This window comes from Pestalotiopsis fici, assembly GCF_000516985.1.
Source record: "Pestalotiopsis fici W106-1 unplaced genomic scaffold PFICI_Scf_1, whole genome shotgun sequence".
In the NCBI taxonomy this organism is placed as follows: Eukaryota; Fungi; Ascomycota; class Sordariomycetes; order Amphisphaeriales; family Sporocadaceae; genus Pestalotiopsis; species Pestalotiopsis fici.
This window is the reverse complement of record NW_006917091.1, coordinates 6,171,198-6,185,816: the sequence shown is the minus strand read 5'-3', so window position 1 is coordinate 6,185,816 and position 14,619 is coordinate 6,171,198. Positions and strand designations below refer to the sequence as shown.

The 14,619-nt window shown below is 49.2% G+C and overlaps 2 protein-coding genes across 2 annotated transcripts; one reads left to right on the top strand and one right to left on the bottom strand.

The window, feature by feature from the left end:
• Positions 1 to 1,250: 1,250 nt before the first annotated feature.
• PFICI_01817 (uncharacterized protein) lies at positions 1,251 to 3,973 on the top strand (the record flags this gene model as incomplete). The annotated part of the gene is made up of 6 exons (XM_007830398.1): positions 1,251 to 1,318; positions 1,413 to 2,013; positions 2,073 to 2,664; positions 2,728 to 3,441; positions 3,496 to 3,647; positions 3,707 to 3,973. The coding sequence occupies 6 exons, from the start codon at positions 1,251 to 1,253 to the stop codon at positions 3,971 to 3,973; spliced, it is 2,394 nt and encodes a 797-aa protein (XP_007828589.1).
• A 1,061-nt stretch (positions 3,974 to 5,034) lies between these two features.
• Positions 5,035 to 6,362, bottom strand: PFICI_01816 (uncharacterized protein; the record flags this gene model as incomplete). The annotated part of the gene is made up of 3 exons (XM_007830397.1): positions 5,035 to 5,207; positions 5,265 to 6,074; positions 6,137 to 6,362. The coding sequence occupies 3 exons, from the start codon at positions 6,360 to 6,362 to the stop codon at positions 5,035 to 5,037; spliced, it is 1,209 nt and encodes a 402-aa protein (XP_007828588.1).
• Positions 6,363 to 14,619: the final 8,257 nt, after the last annotated feature.

Sequence of the window (14,619 nt, the reverse complement as noted above, 5' to 3'; positions counted from 1 at the left end):
TATTGCTGATATATCCAAGTTTGACCACCCATACCTGGGGAAAACCTGCGCTACTCCAAAGCACTCGATCCGCCAATGTGTGAGCTATCTTGCCTGGACAGAGAGTAGTAAATAGACGGACTTTCTGTCGGAAGGGGAGAAAGAACAGATAGGTGACAGTAACACCGATTAGCTAAGGTTGATAGAAAGAGAGATATTAAATGAAAGCTGGACGTGAGATTCGACAATTGGGTGAATAAAGAGAAGTAATAAGTACGTAGCAGCTAGGTAATAGGTTTATTGGGCATGCAAAATGGGCTAAAAGCCGAGGCCTCCTTCCCGTTCTCTCTGGAGATGGGATGCCAAGTCACAGGTGACGACGATTTTCCATTGCGCTTGCACGTCAGATACATCCCAGTAACTGTGGTAAAGCTGGCTGGCAATCAATGGCTGCTGGGTTTATTACAGGTAGATAGCTAATAACTAGCACTGCTGCCTTCTAGCGGCAATTTTCCCAAGTTTGCAGACAGAACAGGTTTTGACAGGGAACATTCAGTGGCACCTTTTTGATGGGCTCTGCCACGCATGGTCTGGCTTGGCAAACGTTTAACCTCTGCAGCAATGACAACGGCCATGTCTCACGACTTCAAAACCCAATTAAGAAATGAGCAGGATGAGATCATCTCGAACAAACCCCGACAGAACTCGTCTCAGATGGGCAGTATCATTCTGGTGCTCCTTTCAATGCGCGCATGTCCGGAACCGGTACCCAAAAAGCAATAGATACACCATCAGGTAGATAGATACACAGAGAACTAACTCTGCACATTATTCACCACTGCCTAGATAGTTACATGGTTACCCTTAGCAATAGCACCGCCAAAAGTAGTCGAATCCAAACAGACCTCACCCACCCCCCATTGTATATTAGTGGTGGTTGGAACATGCACTTGCCATGTGCTTTTCAGGGCACTTCCAGTGTAACATGAATTGAAGTCAAATAAGGTAGACAGAGGTGTGTCTTAAAATAACGTAGGTTTTTTTAGAATGGCAGTTTTGCGGTGAAAGGCCCAAAAGGAACTGGACAGTGGAAACTCACCCCGCCAATTCCGCCAGACTAAACCCTTTTTGGCCCCAAACCAAACAACTCCTTGGGCAGTTTTGTTTACTGCAGATTCGCGCCTACCAAGCAGTCACTACCGACATTCTGCTTGAACATCACCATCATCACACATTGAACCTCCAACAGACGACACACAACGCCTGCCATCATGCCTCGCGTCGCACAAAGGGCGCGCCAGAGCGTTGGCAGCAGAGTCGCTGGAGACTCTCCCATCAAGTGAGTATTTCCACTTACTTCGCTGCCGAGCCCCCGCCCGTCTTTTCGGGCGCATCTGTAACTATGAGACTCACACACGAACCCTTTCTGGCAGGATTCCCCTCAACGATGACCACTCCGAGAAAAAGGGTCGGGCCAAGGATCGACAAGCCCTCCATGAGAAGCAAATCAACGACCTGAAGGCCGCCGCAGCCACTCCGCTGCGCAAGGCCAGTTTCCGCAGAAGCGACTTTCATGATCAATCACCCAGTTCTGACCCGCGGACGCCTTCGCGACGCGGGCAGCAGACCATTGCCGATGATGATGAGGTTCTCTACGTTGGAGGGAGCAGCGTCACTCCTATGAAGCGGGTGCCTATCCTCGCCAACTTTGAGGAGTGGATGAAAATGGCTACCGACAATAAAATCAATGCTACAAACTCGTGGAATTTCGCCTTGATCGACTACTTTCACGACATGTCTCTTTTGAAAGAAGGCGATGGCGTCAACTTTCAGAGAGCCAGTTGTACACTAGATGGTTGCGTCAAGATCTACACCAGCAGAGTCGACAGTGTCGCAACCGAGACTGGTAAGCTATTGAGTGGTCTCGCCGACAGCAATAGCAAGAAGAAGGATCGCGAAGAAGGCGATGGCGATGAAAGCGAGGAGGAAGTCGACGAAGACGGAAATGTGATTAGAAGGAAGAAACAAAAGAGAGTAAGTGTAGAGTAGCCAGTTCGCATCTACTGGCTTTGGGTGCTGACTGCTGCTCCCAGCAACGATCTTCTGAGGCGACGCTTGCACCATCGTTCGCCTCTCTGCAACTAAAGAAGCTGGAACTCGAGTTTGCTGTGGACCCCCTCTTCAAGAAGGCATCGGCAGATTTTGATGAGGGAGGTGCCAAGGGTCTTCTTCTGAACCATCTCATGATCGACGGCCAAGGTCGTATTGTGTTCGACAGCAGTGACGATGCCGACGATGCTGCTGCAGGGCGGATCAAGCCGCGACGTAGGGAAGATGTTACCGAGGAGGACGAAGAGATGCTCGAGGACATAGAAGAGGATGTGACCATGACTGGTCAGGAGCCCGAGCCAGAGGAAGAAGATGTAGAGATCGATATCGGCTCACTCGGCGCTAAATTCTTCCCGGACCTTGGTATCCTTGACAGCCAAGATGTTTGCCCTTCGCTCAAGACCTTTGACTTGGGAGACCCTTCCGGATCATTGGACATTCCCTTCCTGCGCGCCCCAGAAGATTGGACGCAAAGCAAAGACGATGAGACTGAGGACGGACGTGCTGCTGGCGACAAGTCTGGAATGTTTATCGATGACGATAACCCTCTGGGCTTCGACGACATGACAGCAATGGGTGGCTTTGATGTGCCAGATGTCGCTTTTGGTGAAGGCGGAGAGGCATGGGCTCGAGAAGCAGCGCTTGATCCACAGATGCGCCCGTACAACGCCCCAACTGAGGACGGAATGGGTGCTGATAATTCAGGGTTCGACGATGAGAACGGCGACTATATGGTGCGCATGGCTCATGGTAAGGGCTCTGACAAGACGCATGAAGATATTCTCAGCTATTTTGACCAAGCCCTACAAAAGAATTGGGCTGGGCCGGAACACTGGAGAATCAGAAAGATCAAGGATGCCAACAAGACGGAGCCTACCCGCCAGCGCAAGGAAAAGGAGCCCTTCGAGATTGATTTTGCCTCGCCTCTTGATATTAAGCTCGGAGAGCAAATCTATACACAAGCAAGCAGCAACTCTGCCATTTCCATGCCCAAGAAGGATTGGAAATCAAAAACCAGGAATCTTCTTCCCGACGATAAACACTTCAATTCGAAGCAGCTCCTGAGCCTCTTCTTGAAGCCCAAGGCGCGCCTAAGCAGCCGGAGACGCCTCAACAAGAGTGGCATGTTTGGAAATACCGGCCACCAGGATAATATTCCTGAAGGTGAAATGGACGAGGCTTTCTGGGCGAACAAGGAACCAGTACAGAGTATGGAACAAGACGACACAGCCATGCCCAAGGGCGACTACGACGCCAACTTTTTCGACGATGAAATGCCCCTGCCTGGGGGTGGTCTTCTGGATGATGACGACGATATGGAGTTTGCTGATGCAAGAGATCACTTTTCTCCTGGTGCCGAGGCGCCTATTACCGAAAACGCTGGTTTCACGGCCTTGCTCAATGGAGGACTCACTATGGGTGGATTTGGCACCCAGTTGGTAACTTCTACCCGTCGTCTGCGGCCCGAATATGTACAATATGCCCGCGTGGCCAAGAAGGTCGATGTACGGCGGTTGAAAGAAGAATTATGGAAGGGTATTGGCTTTGAAAAGCTCGACGTAAGTTTTTCATGCATTTCTCAATAACCAATTGATCAGAAACGCTAATTCTCCTCTAGGATCAGCTACCTCCTACACCAGCAGAGGGATCTCCAGCCGTCGAGGATACGCCGGCAGCAGATACCACGCTCAAATTTACAGACGTCATGAACGACTTGCAATCAGTATACGCCAAGCCAGTCATGGACGACATCTCGACGAGTTTCTGCTTCATCTGCTTGTTACATTTGGCCAACGAAAAGGGCTTGGTCATTGAAAATACACCAGAGCTCATGGAGTTGGATATCAGGAAAGACTGGAATGCAGAGGTCTCTGAGGAAGGCTAAAGGGAGAAGGGGCCCTGGTTTCAGAGAGAGGGATGCTTTTGTTTGGTTTTTCATCCGTGTTGAAAGAAGTCTTACGTGCAAACTGTCGAAATAATGATTCATGATGATTCAAAATAACCGACTTTTCCGCCGCCCCAACTTCCCCGTAACGTTTGTTTCTGACTCATCGGATTCAGTGATATCTATGCGGAAGTAAAGTCCACCTGCGCATGCGTGTGTCCGCGATTGTGGGGGAAGGGATACAATTCAATCCAGTTTTGTAAATGGAGCATTCATTATTCATTGTGATGTCTTAAACGTAGTTTTGAGGCAAAAGTCGGCCCCAAATAGAGGTCAATCTATAAATCACCACCGTTTGATGGATTTTATTTGTATATGCAATGAGACCTTGGCTAGAACCAGCACATATATTACACTAAGCTGAATGATACTACTTCTTTTTGTTTTTCCTGTCTTGCGCATTATTTCTCTCTTTCAAGAACTTATGAGGCTTGATGAGTGAGCTTTGTTCTTGGTCAACGTCAAGACCTAGATCTCCTTCTATATACTACTCTCACTAATACGAGATATCCCAGCCACCCCATAAGTGCTTTGACTTTGGCGACTAAATGTAGGTCTGACACATGCAACGCTAGAGGTCAAGCATCTCTCGATTGGAGATGGATTGCCTCCTCTGTCCAGAAAAATGATCACCAAACGCCATATTCTCCGACCGAGCCGATAAATCACGACAGCCATGACCAAAATTCTGAACGCCTATACCGGGGAAAGTCCAGTAGAACCTTCTCCTTTCCGGGGGAAAAAAGCAAAAAAGAGAACATGAGGACGAGGATAAATGAGCTCGACACAATAGACGGGTATGAACAACGATTTACGTGACATAAGATCATGCCAACGGGGCATCTCAAAACGCTCAATGATAATCGTGGTGAACCAACAAGATCGCTGTCATGTGAATAATAAACAGTCCAAAAGTCCTGAAAGACGTCGTCTAGGAATGATAAGACGCGTCGACTTGTAAAATGTAGTTAACAACATCAATACCATGGGCAAAAGGACGACTAAGGTTCCGGTCGTCCCACGATGTCACTGGCGCGCAATAAAGCGCTCATGCCGTCCAAACCAGAATCTGCACCGCCAGCTATTCTCGGAAGAGTTGGGGCAGGCTGATGCGCAGAAGAGGTTATGGGTGCGACAGGATGGGCCTGGGGGACTATGCCAGGAGGATAAACACCTAGGACAGGTTGCTTTAGTCTTGTGGGCGGCAAACGACTACTGATCCTTGACATACCATTGACATATGGCAGGCGTCCGTCGACGACTGGATCGCCCGGTGGGCGACCGGGGTATTGCTGATTGAGGCCTGGAGGCTTTGAGGGAATATGGCTGTCAGGTAGACCCATTGGATTGCTAGGCATACTCGGCGGCTCCGGCTTGGATGAGAGAAGAGCATGAATAGGCAGTGAAGATTCGCTGGGTGTCCGAGGCTGAGCGAATGAGCTGAGCGACGTCACGCTTCCCGTCGATGACTGCTGTGCAAGTAAAGAGGGAGGTCGAGACCAGAACTGTGATGAGATTGATGTGCGCCCAGACCTGGTGTCGTCGGATCGCCCAGGCATGATACTCGACGCGCCGGCCTCCGGAGAATGCGACATCGGGGCAAGCGTCCCACGAATGTCACTCGGCTGCATCAGCGCGGAAAGTCCATGCCCCGCAGGCGGTAAGTCTGATTGAGCGCCGGGGCGCGTCCCAAAGTGGCTACTCGCGGTTTGTTCGGGTGCGTCCCTGCTAGCTGGACTGGAAAAGCCTCTTGGTCGGTTATTCGACCTGTCGTCATGAATCACAGACATTGGCGAGTGAGACACCTCATCGGAATGCCGCGGAAAAGCGAGAGATGAAACGACTGGAGAAACCTGGGAGTCGGACTGTGATGTGATCGAACTCAGTCTCTGTTGGCGTGTCGGTGGTGGCTCACTGCCCAAATGACTGTCGGAACTGCTGCCGGTGGTACTAGTGGCAGTACTGAGCGTAGGAGGCAACCCGTTCGGGGCGCTTCGGCGGCTGTTGCCATCTCCGTCGACTCTGGCTCTCTTGTGCGCGTCTATATTTCAATTTAGCCATTGACTTATGGTTCTGGGTGCGGTGTCTTTTCAAACGCCTTACCATGGACAGCCTGTCGCTTTCGGAATTCGTGCAAGTAGTCTGAGTAACGCTTGTAGTCGGTCGTTTTCTTGTACTCGTTCATATCCCTGTTGTACCTGTCCTTGAGCTCTTGCGCCTGCGTCTCATATGGTTCTTTCTCTGCACGATCGAGGCTCTGCCAATTCTCTCCCACGAGCTTTGCTATCTCCGTAAAGCTGAGATTCTGTCCTTTTAAATCCTCACGCATCTCTGCAACGAGGTTAGCCGAGATTATCCATTTAAGTTGTAGTGCGAACAGACGGCAAACGCGACGATGGCATGAGACTTACTATTTGAAAATAAGACATAGGCCGAGGGAGGTCGTTCGGGAGCATTTTCGTCAGGCTACGAAGAGTGAACCGGGTTAGTCTCCTCTCCCGACACCGTTCACATTCCGTGGGTGTGCGCTTGACCATCCAGGCCTACATACCTTGGGGTGCCTTCTATATTTACGTTTCGTTGCTGCCGAACCATCCTTTACCTCAGGTTGCACTGTTTTTGGGGCTTGTGTCGTCGAATCTTCAATGCTGGGGCGGGTTGGGGAGGCCAATGACGCCGCAGGAGCAAGACCGCGGTGGTTCGCGATTCGACGTTGCAATTTCTTCTCACAGTGTCAGTCGAAGCGCTGCGAGCGGGAATTTCCCTCCAAAACATGCCACGAATACGTACCCTGCGATGACCAAGCTTTACCCCGAGCGCATCTCTGAAGGTCTACTATCAGCAATTGATCACAAATGGGGACGCTGGTGTCGATGAGATGTGACATACAGGTCGGACTCGGTGATGTCTAGAATGGTCTCCCACGAGTCAAAACCTTGGTCCACGAAGGCGCCTAGGTATTGAGAGATACCCAGCTCTTCAAATATTTGATCGAGTCGATTCATATGGCCGGATTGGCCGCGCGAGCGGCGGCGGGTTGAGTCGAGGTGCTACTGGGTGCATAGACTGCTGGAGAAAGTTCAGCTTGGTTGATCGATTGTTCTTTCTCGAGCGATATAGCTAAGTAGGCAAAAGAGGTCGCTTCGGTAAGGGCGACAGGCTTGTGGGCGGAATTTTGTTGTTTCTTGTTTTCTCACAAGGAGCTCCCGGTTTCTGTCCGGTCTAATAACCAGGTTGGTCGGGATAGCACTGGCGGGTAGAGTGGATGTCGGCGTCGACAAGGCGACGTGCTATAGGCATTCGTTCTATTACGAGACGGGGTTTGAAGGGACACTATCGTGGGAAGCTTGCTTATGTGTTGTGCCGGCTGGTCTGCGTCCCAGAATAACCGAACCGAGAAGAAAAAGAAGAGCTTGCTACTGTGTGATCAGGGGTGGTGGGTGTGCCTGCGGCGATGAAATGCATGCGTTTTGCCTCGAGAGCAAGGCGCAAAAAAGGCGATTGGTTTTTTGTTATTTTCTCTTGTCTCCCCCTTGGCTGCGTCGCGTGTTTTTTTTTTTTTTTGGAGGGGCCGAATCCTTGAGAAGCAGACCCAGGTAGGTAGTAATCGTGGTACAAGAGTGAGTACTTTTTACCTGACCTCACCAGAAAGGAAGAACGGTATGTATGTATGGACGTAGTAGGCCTGGCCTGTACGCATGGAGGGGATGTATGTACGTATGGAGACTTGACTGGGCGCACCGTCAAGATGAGGTAAAGTGCCAGAAAGTCAAAGAAAGCGGTTGGCCGTGGCGTTGAGCAAACTAAATGGGAAAGTCTGTATTTTGCAGATAGTTAATGGTAATGTGGATGGGAAACTGGAAGAATTAGCATCAGTAGGCAATGGCCAGACACTTGGAGGTTAACACGATCCATCACCGATTCTGAGATCTAGGTTGACGAAACGCCAACAAAGGATCGGGATCAGAACGGGTTTTTTGGGAGGGAGAAAAAAACGGGAAACGGCGCTACGACCACGAGGTACATACAGTTACGGGGGAGGAGGCCATTTGCAAGTTGAGGGGGTCGCTACCTACCAGACCCGACCTTCTTAGCCTTCTTGTTATTGTAGCCACAGCGGGAGACGGTAGGGTAGTTAGAGGCCTAGAGGCGAGCCGGGTCGTTTTTACTCACCTAGAGCCTGCGAGTAGCTGCTAGAACGCGGTACCTACCTCACTGTAGCGGGCTGATGCTACGTCTTAGGCAATAAGTGGGATCGATTGACCGAGGTGCCGACAGCCAAGCATCAACTGGATGCATGTACCTGGGAAGACCACGTCTGGCCGGGCAGGTATGGCAACGCAGGGGGGGTGGAGGAGGAGCGCGAGTATTCCGTCAGGTAAGCTAGCGAAGACCACCTAGCAGACTTGAGCAAATCAGACCATTGATCTACCTGTGTTTGTACTTTGTCCATGCAATCGTGATAGCAGCAGTAGCGTATTTAATTCATTCATGAGGCGGACGCTTCCAGGAACAACCAGAACAAACCCCAGTTGCCCAGCTGCTGAGAAATTAAGAGGCAAAATAAATAGAGGGAATCCACAACCATGAATTCTGCCAGGCTGCCAATTGGCCATGCTTCAGTGTTCCAGGGGATAAGGAGCCGCTGTGTGGACAGTTGAATGACAAGCAGAGATACATCCATGGATTGTGGATACCGCAGTTCTGGGTTGCTGGTAAGGATCCATGTACGGTAGTGTAGGTAGGTAGCGTCGTCTAGAAGAAGAACGTCCAATGTTAAAATGCCACCCGCAGAACTGCCTGGACCGGAGAACTTCGTCATAACCAGCCCCCCAGCCTTAAATCGTTACCTTGCGCAGGTATCTCTTTGGTAGGCTCGGTACGCGATTCCCACTCTTCTCATCAATAACAGCAACACTGAGACCAAAATACCCCCATATATACATATCCGTACAGACTAGAGAGAGATCAAAGAGAAAACAGCTCACGAGGTGTTCCATGTTTTCCATGTAGACAGACGGTGCAAGTCCTGCCCATCTGTATTTCTTTGTAGTTTGTACAGATGAAATGAGTCCAAAGGTCAGGGATACCCCTCAGGCCCCATGTCGATGAAGGCTTGCTCCCGGTAATGTAATGTGTGCACCTTCATACATGTTTTTAGGGTACTTCTTCGTACATCCACCTACCTACTATTGTCTAATAACCTACATAGTTATCTCAAGGGCATGTTTGCCTGTCATGCTCTGGCTCATCTGGGTGTAGTGGCAATGTGGAATACCCAGGCAATCCAGGATCATTATCATTTGTGCTGTGGAGGTAGGTCGATCGATCTGGCAACGCACAACGGTTGTTGCACAAACCAAGCAGCCAAGAACGCCGTAGTCCACATCAAAATAGTTCGTAGACTTGCATGCATGCGCGAGCAAAACCCTGACATCCTGGCTGCGAAGAAGAAGAAAAAGAAGTACAACGAGCTAATAAATCCATTGTTGTTTCGCCAACAAGTATGCATGCTTTTGGCTGCAAGTCGGTTGAAACCAGACGGACACTTCCCTTTGCTTGGACGACGAGGAGGCAATTGATAGCCAGGACTAACTCTCCCGTATGGTAGATCATGAATTTTGATGTTACATATTAGCAGAGACGCACGTTCCTCTGACGATTGGATTGCATCACATAAGCCACTTCAACCATGAAGGCAACATTTGAAATCGTGATCAAGTACGGTATCCAGAACAATAGTGAGACTTTCCCGCAGTCAGAGATGTAATGTGTGCCTGCCTTCTGGTGTGTGTACTGCCTTTTGGGTGAGAGTCATAAAGCATGCAATAGGCATGGCGTCCTGGGATCGAGATCGAAGCGCAGCTCTTGACGAACCACGGAACCGCAACGGCTTCTTATACGTGGGCGGCGCCTTTTTGTGGCCAAATGCATCGCGATCCCGCAGCGGCACAAAGAACCTCAACCCAATCCTACATTGCTAGCCCTCGGAATAACTTGAATGTCGCGAACGAGACACCTTGGATGATTCAAATATCATGCCCGTTGATGACGTATCGGCAGGAAGCCGACCATAGTGCGCCAACCCGCCATGGGAGAGAATAGGATTGCGTGTCGCGTAGAAGAAACCCTCATCCAAAGCAGAGCTGCTGACACTACTGTCGCTACTATAGTAGTAGTACAGTTCAACTCCCAGAGCACATGCCAGGACCGTGTCCACCAACGAACCCTACAAGGCCACCCGTACGCTTCGCAAAGCTGCCTAGAGAGGCACGATGACGAAGGTTGATTGTTTATAAACCCCATCAGAGCATGAAAACTCCATAACAAACTCCATGACCGTCCAGTGTTTGAAAGTGTCTGGAATGGCCTACGGCAAGGATTCAATCCGTTGTAATGTATTTAAAGTGGTGCTCTACAAGCAAGTTAGAGAAGAAGAGAGGGAGAGAGGAGACGCAAGCTGGGCGTTCGTCTAATAGGTCGGATGCATCCCAGGCAGAGATGTCAAGGCAACATCGTGGATCGGTCACTTGCGTGAGGATCGAAAAGCGTTGACACTATTGTGAGCAAGAATTCGGGCAGGCTTTGGAGTCGTCTTCCCCCACCCTCAAGGTACTCCGGGATTTGATACCAGGATCCTACGGTACGTGCTGCTTTGTACGAAGCGGCTGACGGCGATAACAGGAAGAGAAAAAAAAAAAACTGGCCTGTAAAGCCACGAGGAAGGCTCAGGTTCACTGTTGGCCTCTGGCGTGAATGTGTAGTTTACATACCAGCTTATGCTGCATCGAGATCACCCCTCTACGGGAATAACACCGATACCTAGCATTGGAGGTGGGTGGCAAGCTGCAGATCCGGATGGAAGATCAACGTTGTATGGATTGCCTATGTCATGTAATGTAAATTCCCATCTGTTGCACGAGTCGCAAGCACGGAATTGCACATAGACTTTGGGCCATGTGGCTACCATCCATGTTTCCACCATGAGGATAGCTGATCGGAAGTTTTGCCGATTATGCATTGTGCTTGGAGGAAGCCATAAAACCAGCTACGTATAATGAAAAAAAAAAAAAAAAAAAAAAAAAGGTACACAGCAACAGCACTTGACACTGCATACATGTAGGGGGTTTACTAGATTTGAGATGACGCTGGTGCTATGCTGTTGATAGTTATTATTTTTTCCTTTTTATGGCTAGCGTGGAAAATAATAGAATCTCTGTTTTCGAAATTTTTCAGAATGGACAAAACCGATATATACATTTTGGCTATTTACGATATTGACATCTGGTCAAGCTAGATACTCTGTTAACTGGTAATTATATTAAAATAACGACGATAGCCCTGCTTATTCAAAATGGCAAGAGCGAACCAGCGTGGTTAAGTGGAAATATGTTCCCTATAAATTATAGCATCTCAATTTTCGAGGCCAGCATCTGCTCGCCAGACTAGCCTTTTAGGGGAAATTTGACCTGCCCAACAGCATGGTCTCAAATCGGGTAAACCCCCTACATGTATCATTAGTATGGATTTAGTGGCTAAAATGTAGTGAATGCAGCAAGTACAGACAGAGAAAGTAGTGCACTGATCACAGACCCACAAGTCTGGGGCGAAACATACATACACTTGGGTTTTCATCAATTGCATGTGGCCTAGAGAGTTACGCTGTGGTAACACAGAATCACCGAAACTTGACCTGGATAAATGTACATGTGTCTGCGCTCCTGTCGAATGCAAAGCACGTGGTCAGCTTGCCAGGCTCGCTGTCTAATCCAGTATAAGTGACTAGCTAAGAGAGGAAAGCAAGATTCTGTCATCATTTATATATATCTCATCTAATAGATCGTGATCTGAGATGTACCTACTCTATAGAATATGGTATGTAGCGTTCCCAGCTCACGTGCGGACTTCGCTTAATTGCATATCTATACGGTAATCCATACGGAATAATCAATGCAGATTCATTGAATACTGTATTGGCTCTAAGCCTTTCCCCACGCGTTTGACGGTCAAATCAGCTGCGTCACAGTTCTTCATTTTGACACCTTCTCACCTCCAACGTACGACGTTGCCATCGGGATCTCGATTCCTCTCAGAGAAAAAAATAAGTTCTGGATAATCCCCAAAACATCTCGTGTCTCCCGCCCCTGTGTATTTCCCCATCGACGATCCAGAAAAAAAAAACGTACCTTTTGCTCAGCGGTGGTTTGTCCAGTTGCGGGCCGCTCCCCTCTCTCCTTTCCCCTTTCCTGGCATCGTTTGCCCTCGTTCTTCTCGTCTCTCTCCTCTCCATCTCGCGGCCTCGCTCGTCCCTCGTGACCATGTCCCGAGACGACAAGGCCAGTAGCGGCCCTGCAGCAGGCCCATCGTCAGAAGCCGATTTGGCCCAGGTGCGTATTTCCCACAACACTCTCAGCCCTCTCTACCACTGTAGATTTACTCTACCTACCGTCCCGTTGGGGTTACCACATTTAGTTTCTGCCCTATATGTCAGCCCAGTTCCAAATGTGTCCATTCAGGCAAAGCCACAAACCCATCAGAATCCCATTGCATAGCGGCATTCGCGTGCCTGGTTGGTGTATCGCCCATCCCCACAGGCGCAGCGCTGACTATTGGACCGTTCTAGGCCTTTCGCGAGCTCGCCAGGTGAGGCATTCCGACTTCGACATGTTCTCGACCGCAAAGAAAGAAAGACACACAGACAGACAGACACTCAACGTATCGCCTCATCATGTTCCATATGGTACATTCATGCGAAACTCATCTTGTCTACCCCATACCCTTTTCGCATGCATCGAAAATCTTAGCCCAAGACGGGTCCAGCCCTTCTCGCCTCCTCCCCGCCACGAACTGCATACCCAACGCTCGAACTTTTTTTTGTGTCCTCTTTCTTCCCTTCTCTGTTTACCGCCATCGCTCGGCATGCCATTTTCCAGAATCCCACCCCGAAACCCCATCCCCTGAGTTAAAAAGCCCCTGCTGCCCGCCACCACAATCTAGACCTGGCCGTCGCAAACAGCAATCGGGTTCCCAAAACCCCATGTGACAGACAGACAGACCTGCATACCAGTATCAGCCCATTGCCTGCCTGTACCATGTATAGTCTCTCTTCCTCGACTATTGTCGTCTACTACCCTTCGTACATGGAATAAGGCACTATGTTGCCGGCCGTTCGGGGTCTGGACCCCCACAAGCGGTGTCTCTGGTGACTGGCGTCCGCAGCTGAGAGAAGGCTACTATTCTTTCGAGTAAAGTATAGAAAACGGGAAAATTCGTTGAGCACATCGCAAGTACGATGCCACCGGTTGAGTTGACAAATCGTGACCAGCTACTGCTGAGCCAATGAGGGCGGCTTGTTTTCTTTTCCCCCAGTTGTATCGCCTGACACACGCGTCGTCGCTTGCACTCAGATGAGGACTAACCCACAACTTGTCAGGGGTGAACAGCAGGCCACCGCAATGGAGGCGAATTTGACCAGGCTCGAAAGCAAGCTTGACGCTCTCCTTGCACAGTTTGAGGCGGACGGCGGCGCTTCCGTGCTTTCTGCAGATACACCTGGTTCATCAGCCAGCACTCAGGAGCAAAAGACGAAGGCATCAGAGGAAAAAGGCAAGACAGACAACAAGTGATGCGCCTGAGCAATCCTAAGGAGGCGACTCATCTATTACATAGTTCAGGATGAGGACGCACAGCAAGGCAAAGCATATTTCACGTAGACAAACTAAACCAGCCCAGAGAGGAGCCATTGGGAATACCTAGATCTTTTCTCCAACCTTTTTCTGGTTCAGACATACACATATACACACAAGCATACCATAACTACCTCTCGAGTAAGTAAAGGATCAATCAATTCCAATTGACACTTGCATCGCATGTTCCACGTGGCAAAGATTCAGAACATGTCAACCACGTCAGAATCATCATCTATACAAGAGAATTCAGTCCCTATGGTCATGAAAAATGATATTTTCACCATATCAGATAACACATTTTGGAGTTCATAATATTTTTTTCTCATTAGATATCAATTCAGCAGTCTACCGTGAGACGTACTTTTTTTTTGTCTGTATGAATGCATTTACATGAAGAAACCCAAGAAAAGGCATATAAAACTGTTGCGAGACCAAACCATCTTTAAGGGGGGAAATAGAGGGATGATCATCTCTTGTAATCAAGGAATTCCCGCAATGCACAGAAAATTTACTTATAACCCAGAACGACGGCAAAACACAGTCGTCTTGAGGACGTGTAAAGACTTCCGACGCACCCAACAGAAAAATTTGTGTTCGAAAAAAAACGACAGTGTTAAACAACCTTTTCAAGGTGTTTCGACCAGAAAAAAAAACCGAGAACGCCAGGATGAGAATCAACGCCACGTATGTTCAGACCACGTTTGTCTAGTAAATAGACACCCCAATCCCTTCTCGCAGAGCTATGATCATATGCCCACCTCGAAACGAGTAATGCTCCATGGCTACTGAACTCCGATGATTCTGTTGAGAATCGTTTGAAAAAGACCATAGACTCCGTGTCTTCCGGACCAAGGGCGCAAAATTGCGGATCCAAGTCTGAGTACCCTTTGGGCTTCC